General features: G+C 36.8%; 1 protein-coding gene across 1 annotated transcript in view; it reads right to left on the reverse strand.

Annotated features, from left to right (window-relative positions):
- Window positions 1–15,002, reverse strand: part of PNISR (PNN interacting serine and arginine rich protein) — a 25,601-nt gene continuing 10,599 nt past the window's right edge. The window contains exons 2-12 of the mRNA XM_056488024.1: window positions 13,120–13,238; window positions 11,716–11,901; window positions 9,708–9,931; window positions 7,857–8,043; window positions 7,405–7,595; window positions 6,661–6,798; window positions 5,459–5,558; window positions 4,702–4,755; window positions 3,247–3,417; window positions 639–1,740; window positions 1–397 (exon numbers count right to left, since the gene is read on the reverse strand). Of these exons, the coding sequence (XP_056343999.1) occupies window positions 367–397; window positions 639–1,740; window positions 3,247–3,417; window positions 4,702–4,755; window positions 5,459–5,558; window positions 6,661–6,798; window positions 7,405–7,595; window positions 7,857–8,043; window positions 9,708–9,931; window positions 11,716–11,901; window positions 13,120–13,207 (2,472 nt within the window). The 5' untranslated portion in view covers window positions 13,208–13,238 and the 3' untranslated portion in view covers window positions 1–366. The remainder of the gene's footprint in view (window positions 398–638; window positions 1,741–3,246; window positions 3,418–4,701; window positions 4,756–5,458; window positions 5,559–6,660; window positions 6,799–7,404; window positions 7,596–7,856; window positions 8,044–9,707; window positions 9,932–11,715; window positions 11,902–13,119; window positions 13,239–15,002) is intronic.

The following is a 15,002-nucleotide window of genomic DNA, read 5'->3' on the forward strand; positions in this document are numbered from 1 at the left end:
CTTTTTCTTTAAGTACTTTCTACCATTTACCACAAAATTCAGGTGCAAGAATTTTAAACAAAAAATGAACTAAAGAGCTTTATTGACATCACAGTACATTCAATAGTAATTTTAAGAACATTACAGCTGAAAGAGAATGGCCTGTTTTATAGTCTTAATAAGCACTACCGTTCTTGAAAAAATGTAATACAAAGAAATCCTATTAGGTATTTAATTCTGAGCAGCATTTGGAAAAAATACACCTATTTACAGATAAAAAAAGGATTCTGGTTTCACCTACATAGCCACAATGTGCCTCTATAATGAGACAAGCCTTTTATAACTCATGGAATTTTTAAACATCATAGCACTGGTGCCATAAATTCCTCAGCGTTTACGACGGAGAGGAGTTGTTGATCTGAAAAATAAAGGAAAAGGGGGAAAAAGTTAATTGGAAAAAAAAAAAAGACCCCCAAACCCACACACACTTTAGGCTTAGTAATTAATAGTTTTAAAAGCTTTTCCAAAGTTACTTTTGCCTAAGACAAAAAGTTTAATAAATACCATACTTTGTTTTAAAAGTTCATATGCCGTACACATGAAGACGAATATAAAAAAAACTTTTAAAAGTCAGACAAAATACTTAAAAAGTATACTACCTTGATCGTGACTTAGACTTGTGTTTGCGGCTTGCCTTCTTACCAGACCTTTGAGATTTCTCCATGGAGCATGACCGAATATGCTTCGATTTCTTAGCCTTCTTTTCTTTACTGCTTCCTGGTGATTCAGAACTACTCCTTGCACTAGATTCAGAGCCTGATCGTTTTTTGCTATCTTTGGTAGTAATTTTTTTGCTTTCTTGTCTGGAATCCTGTCTTATTATTTTCACACATATTGAATCACTGCGAGAGAAAGTTCTTTCGCTGTCTCTTTTTCTCTTTAATCTACTGTCGTCATGATTGCCAGCCTTACTTTCTTTTTCCTCTTTTTTTGGCTTATCTTTTCTTTTTTCCTGATCTCTCTCCCTTTCTCTGTTCTTTTTTTTGTCTTTATCTACACCTCCACCCTGCTCCTTCTTCCTTTCTTGATCTTTACCCTCACTTTTATGTTTGTGCCTATTTCCAGTAGGGCTTCTACGCTGGTCTTCAGCTTTACGTCTGTCCCTGCTCCTGCTGCGGCTCGCACGGTTGGCTCGCCGGTCTCTCGAGCGGCTGCCGCTTCTACGTCTATCCCAGCTTCTCTCTCTCGAAGGACTCCGATTTCTCCGCCTCTCCCCTCTTTCAGCACTGTGATTTCTACTAGATCTTCTCCTTTCCCTTATTTTCTCCCTGCTCCTACTCCTCTCTCTCCTGTTTCTATGGGAGTAACTCCTGCTTCTACTGCGCCTAACTTTATGTGACGGCGTCCTACTGCGACTGTGTCTCTTCTTCCTTTTGGGAGAGGAAGAGCGTGAAGTGCTGCGACTGCTACCTGAGCTAGTGCTATACGATGAACTGGATACTGTGCTGCTACTGCTGCTGCTCCTGCTATTGCTGCTGCTGCTACCACTGCTAGAGCTTCTTGACCCACTCCTTCCTGTCCTCTCTTTACCCTCTTTCTTGAGTTCTACATCAGGTGCAATTGCATTTGGAGATCTCTTCTTTTCATGAACCATATCTGCTTCAATTTCTTTTGCCTCCTGTGTTGCTAAGTTACTATTTTGTTCTTTGCTGATAAATTCATTCATCTCTTTTGAAACTTTTTCATTTTGTAGCTTTTCTTCTGAAAAAAAAAGTATACAGAAAAAACCCCAATTAATTTTGAGCAGTATGTCAGCAATTTCCACATCATTACTTTGATAAAACCAAGTTTCCAAGCACCTCTCATAATACTTATAATTAAAACACTGCCACCATACCAACTACTTAACAAACCACTCCTTTTTTTTCTTATAATTCTAGAAAAGTTGTCCTTTTGGTTTTAGAGCCCAGTCATTTTAGAAGTCCTGATGTTATTTCATGGCTTAAGATGAAATTATCAAACAAATATTCTGGAACATCAGAACTCCCAAACTGATTTACACACAAGACTTTTACCTTTTGCAACCCTTCTGCACACCTGATTCTCCCTTTCTCCTTTCTATAAGACTCCTCATCAGTACAACAGAATGTACTGATGCTTCCTGCCTTTCTTTGAGGCCCATTCATCTGGGTTTGAGGATTACTGTCTGGTCTGAAGAAGTATTTCTCACATAGTGAGACCCTCAGAAAGTTTCCTAGAGGTTTCCAAAAGAAAAGTTATTTTTATTCAACTAGGATCCTTTGCATCACTGCCATCTTTACTTCCCCATTTTTAATTGAATCCAGGAAAAGTAACTGACATACATTTTTTGCCAAAAAATGGCCTTTTGATGTGGGCCAACATTTCCTGAATTAATTTAGGGAATAAAACAGCATCCAGAAACCCAGAGTGGTCCAAATGGCAGCTAATAGTCAAATTTAACCCAGACAACAATTCCAGCTGGTCCCCGAGTTATTCGGCAATACAAGCAGAAGACAGTGTATTGTCAGAAGATGCTATATTGTCCATTAGAAATCTGCCTTTCCAAAACAGTGCTACAAATGAGACACTGTAGTAGCATTCTTCAGTATTTTGGATGTATAGAATCAGCTGCTTTACACTCTAGTTTTGTATTTCTGCAGAAAGTCACATGGAGATGTATCCACACTGACATCTGGCTTCCTGCACCAGGAAGGAAGGTCACAGGCCACCACTCAGTCACTCTCCATATGGCTATCGTTTTATCCCTGCATCTTCAAACACTCAAAGAGAGACAGGAATATGAAGAAAACCAAAAGTTTAGCTAGTCCAGCCTTTTATTAAGGGCTCCATGTCTTATTTTCAGGCCTTTAAATAAAAAAGTTAAAGGAAGAAATCATCAATTTTAAGATCTATCATAATAGCACTTTCTCCTCCAGCCTGTGAACTTGGTTCATGACTTCTTAACATTGCATCCATTTCTAGACAGCTCTCCAGCACTGGGAGGTGACTGCTACCCTTTTGGCCTACATTATTTGTACAAAAGAACAAACATTACCTTGTATGGAGAAGCAGAAGTAAATCACAGGTTTGGGTTTGTTTTTTTTTTAATTTGAATTAAAAATACATTATTTATACTTTTTTTTTTTGTATTTTTTTTGCTTTAAATGTGTTTCTTTGCCATCGATTTACATATATTTAGCAGTAAACTCCATATACAGTGGCACAGTAAGAAGACATTGTAAGTACCTTCTAGCTGTTTTTCTAGTAGTAGTTGCTGTTCTCTCTCTTTTCTCCAAAACGCCTCCTGTTTTTGCCTTATTCTGTGTCGTAATTCCTCATCATCAGTATCAGATGATTCAGTGCCTCTGTCACTTCTCTCATCTTCACTGTCTCCTGATCCATAACCACCCAGTCCACCTGCGTGCATAAAGTCCAGTCTATCACGAGGAAAGATTAAGCTTTGTTCTTAATACTTCTGTGAGGCAAAGAGGAGAGTAACATTGCCCTTCCTTCACTTCCTCGTCTCTGAAGAAGTCACTTTATTCTGGTAAATGCCAGTGCTGTTTGCCAGTGTGTTCAAGGCCCCCGTATCTGCATTGATGGTCACTGTCTGCTTCTACTCCTTCTGGAACAGCTTGTCTATTTTCAGCAAGCAACCACTGTGACCATGGTACTTTTTTCCATTGTATGGAAAGGCAAAAAAACTCCCTGTGGAGACTGTAACAGTGTCTGCCTCTGTATCAGCAACGGGACAGAAAATGCCTGGGATCTTTCCCAGAAGACATCTCTGAAATGACTTCAGCTGCCTCCGTAGTCCAAGGCTACAGAAATTCTGAATGCCATATCAATTTTTCCATATGATTTAGAAAATACTGCACTTTGACAGGTAAGGAGATGGAATAGAAACAGACTTTCTTCTCCCCCAGAGATATTTGTAACTACTGGACTGATAAAGTCAATTTAAACATCTGACATGGATTTCTTTCAGTCTGAGGTCCTTAGGATCTTTACTGAGTCAGTTCTGAAACATGAATACTTGTGATGATAACATTCAATCTAATTCATCAATATTCCATGTAATGAACACATAACTAATCAGTGACACTGCTGCAGTATATTTTAGATGATAAAAGTCATCATGTTGGGAGAAATCTCTTGCAGGTGTGTCTCAAGATGGAATTTCAATCTCTCTTTCCTGTGTTGTTTCTGGCAGTATATGATATGGGAGCCTTTGTGTTTATGTAGCTTTTCAATAAAATAATAATTACAAAGATTATAATATTTTTTATTAATAGACTTCCACATTATTCTTCTATCAACTTTCCCCTCTGATTTGTATGGATCAAAACAGAAGAAAAGTATGAAATAGTATTCCTTTCTTTGAAGGCTGCAGTGTGCTTCTCAAACTACCATACTTTGAAAAGTATAGGTATCTAAAATTTTTACACATTTTGAAAATTAGGCCAAGATTCACATACACTAAATCACACTGCCTAGTCCTTTACTCCAGCAATTATCCCACTTATATATTAGTAGGATCACCTGTGGAACAAACAAAGGTGCTGATAATGATAAAGTTATCAGAAAGTGACCCATATTCCCAGGCAATTAAAATCTAGTTTCAAAATGCAATTACTAGAAACAAAAGGCAAAAGTGAAACTCCCCCTTTAAGCCCTCTCAAAAATAAGGAACATACTTACCGAGTCCAGTGAGGGAAGCCAGTGCACTGGACTGTGCCAGCTGTTTTGCAGGAGCTTTGTATCACATCAACAACAGGAACAACATGTTAACACAAATAGCCACGATTTCATAGTCATGAGTCTATGGTATTGTTAAATCTACTACTATTGCTGTTCTTTGGAGGGAGAGAAGAAACATTAAAAACGTATCATCCATTTAAAACCACTTCTAGATTTTCTGACCATGAAGATTTATAATTTAACTGCAAATTAACAGTGAACAGAAAAAAACCCAATATATACTCATAAATCACTTTCCAAGTTACAGCATTTGCACAGAATTTTCAACTTCAGTAGTTACATACTTAGATTAACTCTGTTAAAATAATCTGTTCTGTAAGTACAATACATGTTAATAGCAAAAGCAAATTAATTACTACTTGAGGACTCAAAGTTCATCTCTTTTCACTTCTGAACAGCTTTGAGATAAAGATGATAGTAGTAAGGAACAGCTACAACTCGAGCCATTGACACACAGGTACCATTTTAACTGAAATGAATTGTATGAAAAAAATGGAATAACTCAAGTAACTCACAATACACTGCACAGGACAACAGTACATGATTACTGGATTTGAACTCTACCAAGTTGGATGCATTATACTGGAATTGTTCTTGAGGGAGAACTATGGAGGTTAAATGTTCTAAAGACATGCAAATACAGAATTTTCGCAGAAGAAACTAAAAAAAAAAAAAAACCCTCCCAAACCCGGCATACCTTTAGTTGCTTTACGGTGAACATCTTTGGCCACATAATAGATTTCTTCATTTGTGACATCCAAGAGAATCTCTGTCAGCAGCATTTTTGTCAGCATCATCTGAAAAAAATTGCATATATAATTAAAGGCCAAAACATCTTGAATAAATGTTGCATTCAAATTATATCCATACAGCTTCACTTCTTTTGATGACCATGAAAGTGGTCTCCTGCACATTTTATTTAATGAGTTCTTTCGAGAGACATGACTAAAAAACCAAAAAACTATTGAAGCTGTTTAAATGTGACTGGATTTCACAACTTTGAAGTTTCTGTTTTGACTGTGAACTGTATCTGCATGTATTGCACACAGCTATCCCAGGGCACTGATCCTAATGTCTAAGATAATATAAGAAATTAATATGTAAATCAGAAAAGTACTTAGACTGGTTTCAATTATTATTCCAAAAAGTATAAGAAGTTACTTATATAGCATTTTATTATTACATATTTTCTACAAAAATTGATTGGTGGTAGGTAGTTGTCCAAGTCATTTATGTCTGGCCACATGCTCTACAAAAATATATTCATCAAACTTAGTAGAATTCGGGGCCTTAATTAACAAGGATTCAATTGTACAATTTGTATCCAACTGTGATTTCTAAGTATGAAGATTGTGCAGACACAGTGCAACCGTTGCTGATCTAGGATTTCGGATTGTAGCACTTCCTTGCAAGAATACATTTCTTAAATGCCCTCTCACAGGAACTGAAGTTGAAGCACAGATTTGAAAGGGTGCATTTAATCTCTAAAAGTTTCCAGAAATTTGGTAAGTGAAGCAAAACCATAGAAATAACCATAATAATATATAATAATCATAATAATATATAATAATCATAATAATATATAATAATCATAATAATATATAATAATCATAATAATAACAACAACAACAACATAGAATGATCAATGCAAAGGTAACAGTCATTACATTCTTTCACTATTGTGAAATATAAATACAAGTTATATAACTGATAGCCTTGCTTCTATGAGAAATACAGCATTATGAAGAGACATGCAAATATAACCCTGCTTTACTGTACAATGCATACTGTGCCTCTGTTGACAGTATCAGGCATAGAAAAAGTGGCTCACACTTTGATATGCCTGAAAAATATAAGCAATTAAACAGAAATACTTAGTGAAAACTACATCATTAATACCATTTGATACTCCTTTTCTTCTTCTGTCATTTCTGGTTCACTTTGCTCCTCTTGAGGAGCTGGGGATGGACTCCTGCTGATTTTCCCAACACTTACAGCTTCTGTGTTTTCAGCATCTTCATCTTCCTCATCACTGTCCTACAAGAACAGCATTATGCACTTCAGGAAAAACTTAAAATATCAAGCTCCTTGGTTTCTATTTGTAATAGTCAACTTCATTTACTTTGTACTGAAATCTGTATTACAGTTACCACAAAACCATTTATTTTCTCCCTTCCTAAAAAATATGCAGGTACCTGTACCCACAGAAACTAAGAAAATACTTAGTTGTCAGTTCCCTGCCAGACATGTACTTTGGACTACAAACAAGATAACTGCTAAAATGAAGGCAATGCAAGGTTTTCTAAATTGGCTCAGTTTTGTTAATACAGGTATCTGAATTTTTTCAGCTGCTGATTTGAAATTCTGACTTTCAAAGGTTCTGTAGATTCCGAAAGGAAAAGAAAAAAGTCCAATTTCACCCTTGTTTCTTTGCTATTACAGATCAGATTATATACTTCTACCTTTTAGCCATTAGAAATTTCAGAACATCAAGTAACTATCAACAGAGCAACAGCTTAACCTTACTTTACACAACAAAACCAATGAGGTACCCAGAAACAGAGTTTCTCCTGTGAAGAGGCTGAAAAGTTGACACCTTTCAGAAAATACAAACCTGAGCAAAAAACAAACTCTTCTACTTACAAATTTACTTCTCTGAGGTAACCGTGGGCCATCCCCTTCTTCAGCCTCCTCACTTTCCTTTTTCTCTTTTTTAGACATCTGTGAACGTTGCTGCTCCATTCTCTCCTTTTCCAATTTCTTCTGTTTTTCTCTTTCCATCTTTTCCAGGCCCTCACGAATCCAGGCAGGCAGAGTTCTACGCTTCACAGCATCTACATAAGCAAGGTTTACAGTTTTGCAAGATGAAAAAACCTTTCCCCCCCAAAAAGGAATAAAAATAACCCCCAAAACAAAGAAGTAACCCCCCCACCCCCATCAAAACAAGTCCCACATCTGACTGTGGGAAAAAACATTTATAATGGCTTTTTCTTTTCCTGCTCTTTTACTTTCTAAATAAAAAGGTCTTCATATTTTGCAATTCTTTAGAAAACACAGCTTTTACATTTTTTCATTAGGGAGTGGTTAACATGTACCAATCTGGGGAGGCTCCTGCTTCACAGGCATCGCAATAGGTGAACGCTGTCGATCTCTGAACGAGGGTCTTTCCCTTCGATTTTGAGTAGGTGCAGGAGGTGCTGGAGGACCTGGTGGTCCTGGTGGTCCTGGCTGCCAATAAGGTGGGTGAAATCCACCTTGAGGTGGACCAAAAGCAGCCCCATGCTGAAAGAGTAATGCAGTTTATTTTTCTTCACATGGTAACATTAAATGCAGCATGTGAGTAAGTCGGTCTACAAAAATCCATGCAAGTAGAAATCCATGATTTCTATGCTACTGAGATCTCTCAATCTCTTTTACTGTGGTCCCCAAGAAACAGGTTTCCTTTAAATATTTAATGACTAAACTTAGACTTAAGCAGGCATACTTGGCAAACCTGAAAGGGCTTCAACCAATCTCCTTTCACATTGTGCTAAAACACCAAGCTCTGTCTATGACCACTATCTATCTCCATCCGTTCCGTGCCAGCTTAGCATCAGAGCATGCAGTTAAATGACAAGTTTACAAAACCAAGATTTAAAAGTCTAGCTATGTTTGCAGTCTTTTAACTACAGCATGAGAACAAAAATTTAAAGTTCAGCCTTTTATTACATAAGAATTTTGCACTGTGCACTTTCCAGTAATCCTTCACAGATCTTATAAATATGGCTGATTAAAACATTAAATGCATAAATATGCAATTTTAGTACAGATCCTGGGCTCTGGGCAATCTGTATACAATCCATAAGTTTTCAGGCATATATGAGGAGTTTTTTATTTTAATATTTACTGCTCAGAAATGCCTAATGAAATGATTTAAGAAGAGAGTGTTTAGGAGAAAGGGTATAGTATTAAATATTCTACTGAGTATTTAAGTCACTAGTCCTAAAGCACTCTCCACTACAGTTTCAGGTTAAGCATCTCTCTCTCATTCGCTGCAAAACAAGTTTTCTGTAGTATTTAGAGAAATTAGGATTTTAAGAGTTTGTCCCATGACAATAAACAAAAATTATAAAAAACTCATGTATTGGAAAATTATTTTTTCCCTATTTAACAATACTGTTGAACAAGAGAATTTTAAGAGGAAAAATAATCTAGAAGATAAAAAATAGCCTAGAAGGTAACACAAAAAAAGGCTTCTGCCAATCTTCCCTTGTGTTTGTTTATGAACAGGAGGTAGGTTTTCAAACAGCTAGTTATATATGAGGAGTTTTAAAAGAAAAATACTGAAAATAGAGGGAAGACACAAAACTTCTTTGTGTTTAAAGATCTGTGCAATGCACCCTGCTATTATTAGTGATAAAACCACCTACATGATTATTATACAACTTATATGCCAGAATGAAGAAAAAAAGTGGATATGGATTTTTTTTTTTTTAAAGAAATACCATTGTTTATTCAAAGAATCACAGTAGATAGATATGGAAAAGATCAATGGATCATCCAGTCTATCTCCCTGCAAGTGCAGGACTGTTTCCTGTGGTACATTATTAGCGTATTTTAGCATATCTTTCTGAACTTTATTTTTTTTTCCTTCTCTTTTTTTTAACACAAAGCTACATAATGTTAATTTATATACTGGAACACAGTGATTCATTTTAATATTGCAGACAACAGCCATTTCTCATTACTACTGTAGAAAAAGAAAACCCTTTGGCCTCTGAACAGAACTGAGAACTCTAAAGTCTCTTCTGACAAGTGTTTGGTTAAAATGTATCTTAGCAGATAACAGATTCTGTAGATGTTTGTAGAACTGAAGAATGAAAGTCGCCGCTAGATGATATTAGAGGAACACATCCATGGAAGGGACTCTGCGCGTCTACAAGATTAAAGCAACAAATATGTTTCACCTGATAGTCAAACTGGTTCACTGGCCCCATTGCAAAGTTATCGGGAGGTCCCCCAAAGTTGTGATTGTTCTGGTTAAACATATGCCTGTTGTCAGGAGTAAATTCACCACTGTCCTGACTGTTGCTGTCTTCAGATGGAGGAACAATTTCCATTTGACCTGGGGTTGGAGTCATCCACTGCTGATCTGGAGGTGGGTGAGGGGGTTGGTGAGGCATTCCCCATTCTGTTTAGGATTTAGAATACAATTTGATACCAAGTTAGTATAATTTATGTGAGTCACCAATCACTCAGTGTTCTTGTATTTATCACAAGGTTTTTCAAAGCATCACAATGATAAAGCAATGAAGAATCTGCAGACTGTATCATACTCTCTCAATTTCTTCAACTAAATGAAAGAAAAACAAATAGCTATAGCTGAACTGAAACATGTGGCAGGGTGGCAGAATTGGACAGGCACAGACACCCTGTAAATCTGTTTTCATAAATTTCTAGTGATAGTGAGTTTACCACAAGACTTTAAATTTGCTTAAACTGTTAAAAAACGGCTTCTACTTCTTTAAGTCAATTTTAAAAGCAAGGAGCTATTTTACCATTTTGCATAATAGATTTGAAACACCTACTATGGAAAGAAAAATGGTTTTGTAAGCAGTACAACCATTGAAACCTATGCTCCAAAATCATGAGTCTTGATAATGGATGATTTCTTGGATTGTCCAATATCTAGCAGAGGTCCTAGAATAAGCTATAGTCATAAGCCCTCAAACATATGTTACAATTGGCTAACAGAGTGAAAAGGGTCTAAGGAATGAATTAATAGCTCGTGGCAATAATTTTTGACTGACTCCTTAAAAAGACAAAATTTATGTGCCCTATACAGATACTTATAGACCGTGACAGAGCTGCCTTATAACCCTCACCAGTAACAGAATTAGTATCTAGCCTCTCAGGTTAATTCCTACCTTCCATCCAGTCCTTTAGTACATTTTTCAAATTTTTACTGTTCTTCCCATCTGCATCATAATTGGATCCATTACTGTAGCAACTAAAATGTGTTGTCATAGCTTTTCTATTTCTGTGAAAATTTCTACTTACTCTACAGAAATACAGCTAGAATACACTCTAACACGTAGAAAAGTTAAAAATTCTTACATGTGCTACAACAACTTGTAGCCTAGTGCAGGTAGGTAAAATTTGATGGCTATCCCCCTTCTATATTCACATAAAAGAACTACCAATAACATATTAAGCCTACTTATATTAAATGTTAAAAAAATGCATTTCAATAAATTTGGATAGTGACAGTGAAAACTGATTGTGTTATTCTTTCAACCCTTAACAGAATCAAGCATGAAGTGCAGTTTTCCCCAAAATAACTGAAGACATGCACAAAGGCTCACTATCTTGTTCATACACTTCAAATTGCATTATAGTATAGTGCCACAACTCAGCTTTCAGGAAACAATTTCAGAAAAATTCTTAGCAGAATATAACCCATTTCTATCCCATTCTTATTACCAGTGCTATCTTGCGAAGTTTTAAAAAGAAAATAAATTTTTGGAAAAAATTATATTTTGAGGAAGTTAAAAATTACTGAAAATAATCAATGCTAACAGAAGCATCCAATCAACTTTAACTTACAATGATTGAAAAATGCTGACAATCAGATACCTAAGTTAAAAAGAATAAATCCTAAGTATACGAAACATAATAAAAACATGTTTTTTGCACAGAATTTTGCTGATCTCCCTTTTTAAAGATTTTAAAACACCTAAAGCCAGCATAGTTGTTTTGTGAACTCGTTCTACATGTCAAGATCATGCCAGAAGCAGGTATTACACTACAGGAGAGGCAACAGTAGCTCTCTGAGTAGGAGCTGTGATTAATAAGTCAACTGGCAGCTTTGCATTTTGAAGCCTGAGGGACAGGGCATGTTCACATCAAAAAATGTCTGACAAGAATAAAAAGAAGAAACATGAAAAAAAGGAATGTACAGGAAGGGAAACAAACCTGGCTGCCACATTCTGTTGAAACTGGGATCCCCCTGAAAATTATTATGGTTGTTTGGACCAGACTCTATTCCTGAAATATCCTGTCCGTTTGGCATCATTCCTTGTTGTTCCACTACATTCTGTTGCCCTGAGGCTTCTCGCTGAGCAATCCATGCTTGAGCTAGTGCAGCCCAGTCAATCTGGCCTAAAATAAAGAGAGGAAGTTAAAAAAGTTAGAACTCACACCTCTGAAGTCTATCACTGTTTCTCAATTACATATCTTATTGTGCATGGACAACATTTACCCTCAGCAAGCATTGAGCACAATTCAAACTTATTCACAGTGTATAGTAAAAGAAACAAAGCAAATATCAGTGTACAGACTTGAAATACAGTTTCTCTGCATATGTTCAAAATGTCATAAGGCAGATTATTTTACATTGTTATTCACACTGAATGGGTAGTACTAATGCACTTTTTTCATAGGCAAGCTAATTTTGACATCAGAAATTAATATACATATCCTTAAATTACAAATTCATTAAGATTTGAGAGAAAAAAAAAAAAAGATATAGTTAGAAATAGTTAGAAGATTATTTTTCAATGTACACCCTTTGTATAACGCTAGCCATATATCATGTTACAGTTCTGTCTCCTATTTTTTTCTTTACTGCCATTCCTACCAGTAAGCAAATAAATTACACTCTCAGATAAGAACACTAGTGTGTCTTCTGCTTATTATCAAGTCAGGAAAACTCTCCAGTGAATTTAATAGAAATTAAAGTGACAGTAAAACCTGTGTGCCAGATCACTTTGCCTTAGTATTAAATACACACCTGCACTTTCATCCATTTCTCTATTTCTCTTGGTATTTTGAATGGTTGCCACCTCATTCTCAATTTAAGGTATACTCTGTTCTACTGTTTAAAGCATTTGGTGTTTTTGGTGGGGAAAAAAAATTTCAAACAAGAGATCATGATTATCACTGATGTAACCTAAATCAAAAACTGTATTAGTCTTCCAGTGAGGTTTTTTTCTGTATACATAATCTGCATTAATACTTCTGTCACACAGGTATTGAATAAAAAAGCAGATTCTCTCAAACAAAGGATTTAGCTTGGCTGAAGAACTGATAGGGATACAGATCTGGTAAATGAGGTCTAAATGTTGATCTGTATGACAGGCAAAATGTTGGTAATTTGTGTAGGACAACTCAGGTTTCTTCCTGTATTTGCATATTATATATTAACTATGTGAAAAAACATTACCAATGTATGTTTTCTAGTTCAGAAAAGCATCATAAATGTATTATCTTGAGAGCAGCTACAAAGGCAACTATGAGTCATACTCTGTTACGAAGATTCAAAAATTTAAATGACAACACATGAAAAGAATGAATCCACAAAGCTTTCTATATACTTACTTGGATCTTGCTGGTGCTGAAATGACTGCATCCACTGCTGTTGGTTCAAAGGCCATTGCTGCCAAGGTTGTCCACCTTGATCCCACATCTTTTAAGTCTTTATATAGTCTATATTTCAACTAAAAATAATAGTTGTATGTTTAAATAGATGCCCATGAAATATCACATAACTGAAACTTACATAACTGCAGATATAGGTAAGCCTTGCAAAGCAAGCAGAAGCAATGCTGGCTTAATATTTTAAGCTGGAGGAAATGGTTCATCCTTTAGAGTAATGTCTGAAATACTACTGTGAGATTTCAGGAGTCTAGTATGCTTTCTCTGTATTTTCATGAAGAAATTAGCTACCAAATTAAGTTCAAGGAGAGAAATGACAAGTTTGTAGGACAAGATCTCCTCTGGCAATAAATGCAATTTAAAGCAAGTCAAAATATAAAAGGCATGACTAGTATTCTTTGCCTGCTTCTTAGGGAAAATATATGTATTTCTCCAAACAAGTGTCATGCAAGGCTGTTAAGCAAGACAAAAATCACCAAATAGTAAAACACATTGTTAATGACTGCACAGGAGAACGGCATAGGTACAAGACAGTGCCCACGTGCATGTTGTGCATTGTACAGACACATTTTAATTTCTAAATAATATATACCTTCAAATCTGACAAAGAAAAATAAATATGACCCCCCAATTACCACACTGTCTCTTGAAATCATGAGAAATAATTTTTGCCATGCCGTATATATCCTCCCTGAGCAGGCAGCAGCAGCCCTAGGTCCAGATGGCAGGCAGCAGAGCTCCACAGCCTGCTTAGAGTGAAGCTCCAGGGCCAGCTGTGAATTTGATGAGGCACAGCAGAGCAGGAAGGTGTGCCCACAATGGCACACCAGCTCCTTCCAGTCATTTGTACCTCTGGCACACACCTAACCTGCTACACGTGGAAGACCTGAGAGCAGCCACCTGCATTGCTCCAAACAGTTTCTACAAGACAAAGACTAGGCACAGTTCTGGGAACACTTCAGTCCAGAAGCTGTTCTCAAAAACCAGTATGAGCAGGAATGCACTGAGTGTGACCCCTTCTGTCCTACCCAGTCTGTTAAGAACTTCTCAACAGGCCTTCCACTCAATGAATATATCCTCCTGGAATTTAACATACAATCCCTGAGTCTATCCTGTTAAAACATCAAGCATGAAGGTAGCTTCAAACACTCCAAACTTAGAAGAAAGAGAAAAATTCATTCCCTGAGGTCACAGGAGCAGCATACAGGACCCAGTCATGGCTCACAGCCAAGTGCAATACAGAATAGATGAATAGAGCCTCTCTGCTTCAGAGCAACCCAGTTCAAAGCAGCCAGTGCCACTTGGGTGGCCAGCCAGGAGCAGCCCTCGAGGCTCTGAGGGAGCAGGACACCCCACACACCCCACAGACAAAGCAACTGGAGTGGAACCTGCTCGCAAAGGCATCTTGTGCCCACCACTCACACGAGGAACTGCATGACTGCATAGGAAGAGAGCATCACTCTACAAAAGTGCACCACACAAAGAGCTGCACCCATCGGGGGCTCTGGGTCATGCAGAGATGAATGCAAGCTCGTATTCTGCAGACTTATAGCAAATTAAATCTTTTATCTGAAAAACTGTACATCGCCTTTGTTTTGAGACCACTTACTGTCAACACTGTAAAAAAATTACACGTGTGGCTCTGAAACATTGAGTCCCAAATGCCTTTTGTGGGGGCTTTAAACAAGACCAGATCAACTTTGGCAACAGGGGGAGTACTGGGCAAAACATACCTAATACTTCATTATTTTCACTATCTTTTCTTGTCAAGCTAATTATGGAGGCCCTTTCCTATTTCATGAATATTTTTATTCTATTCAAACCTT

The sequence above is a fragment of the Oenanthe melanoleuca genome, chromosome 3 (assembly GCF_029582105.1).
Source record: "Oenanthe melanoleuca isolate GR-GAL-2019-014 chromosome 3, OMel1.0, whole genome shotgun sequence".
NCBI classification, from domain to species: Eukaryota; Metazoa; Chordata; class Aves; order Passeriformes; family Muscicapidae; genus Oenanthe; species Oenanthe melanoleuca.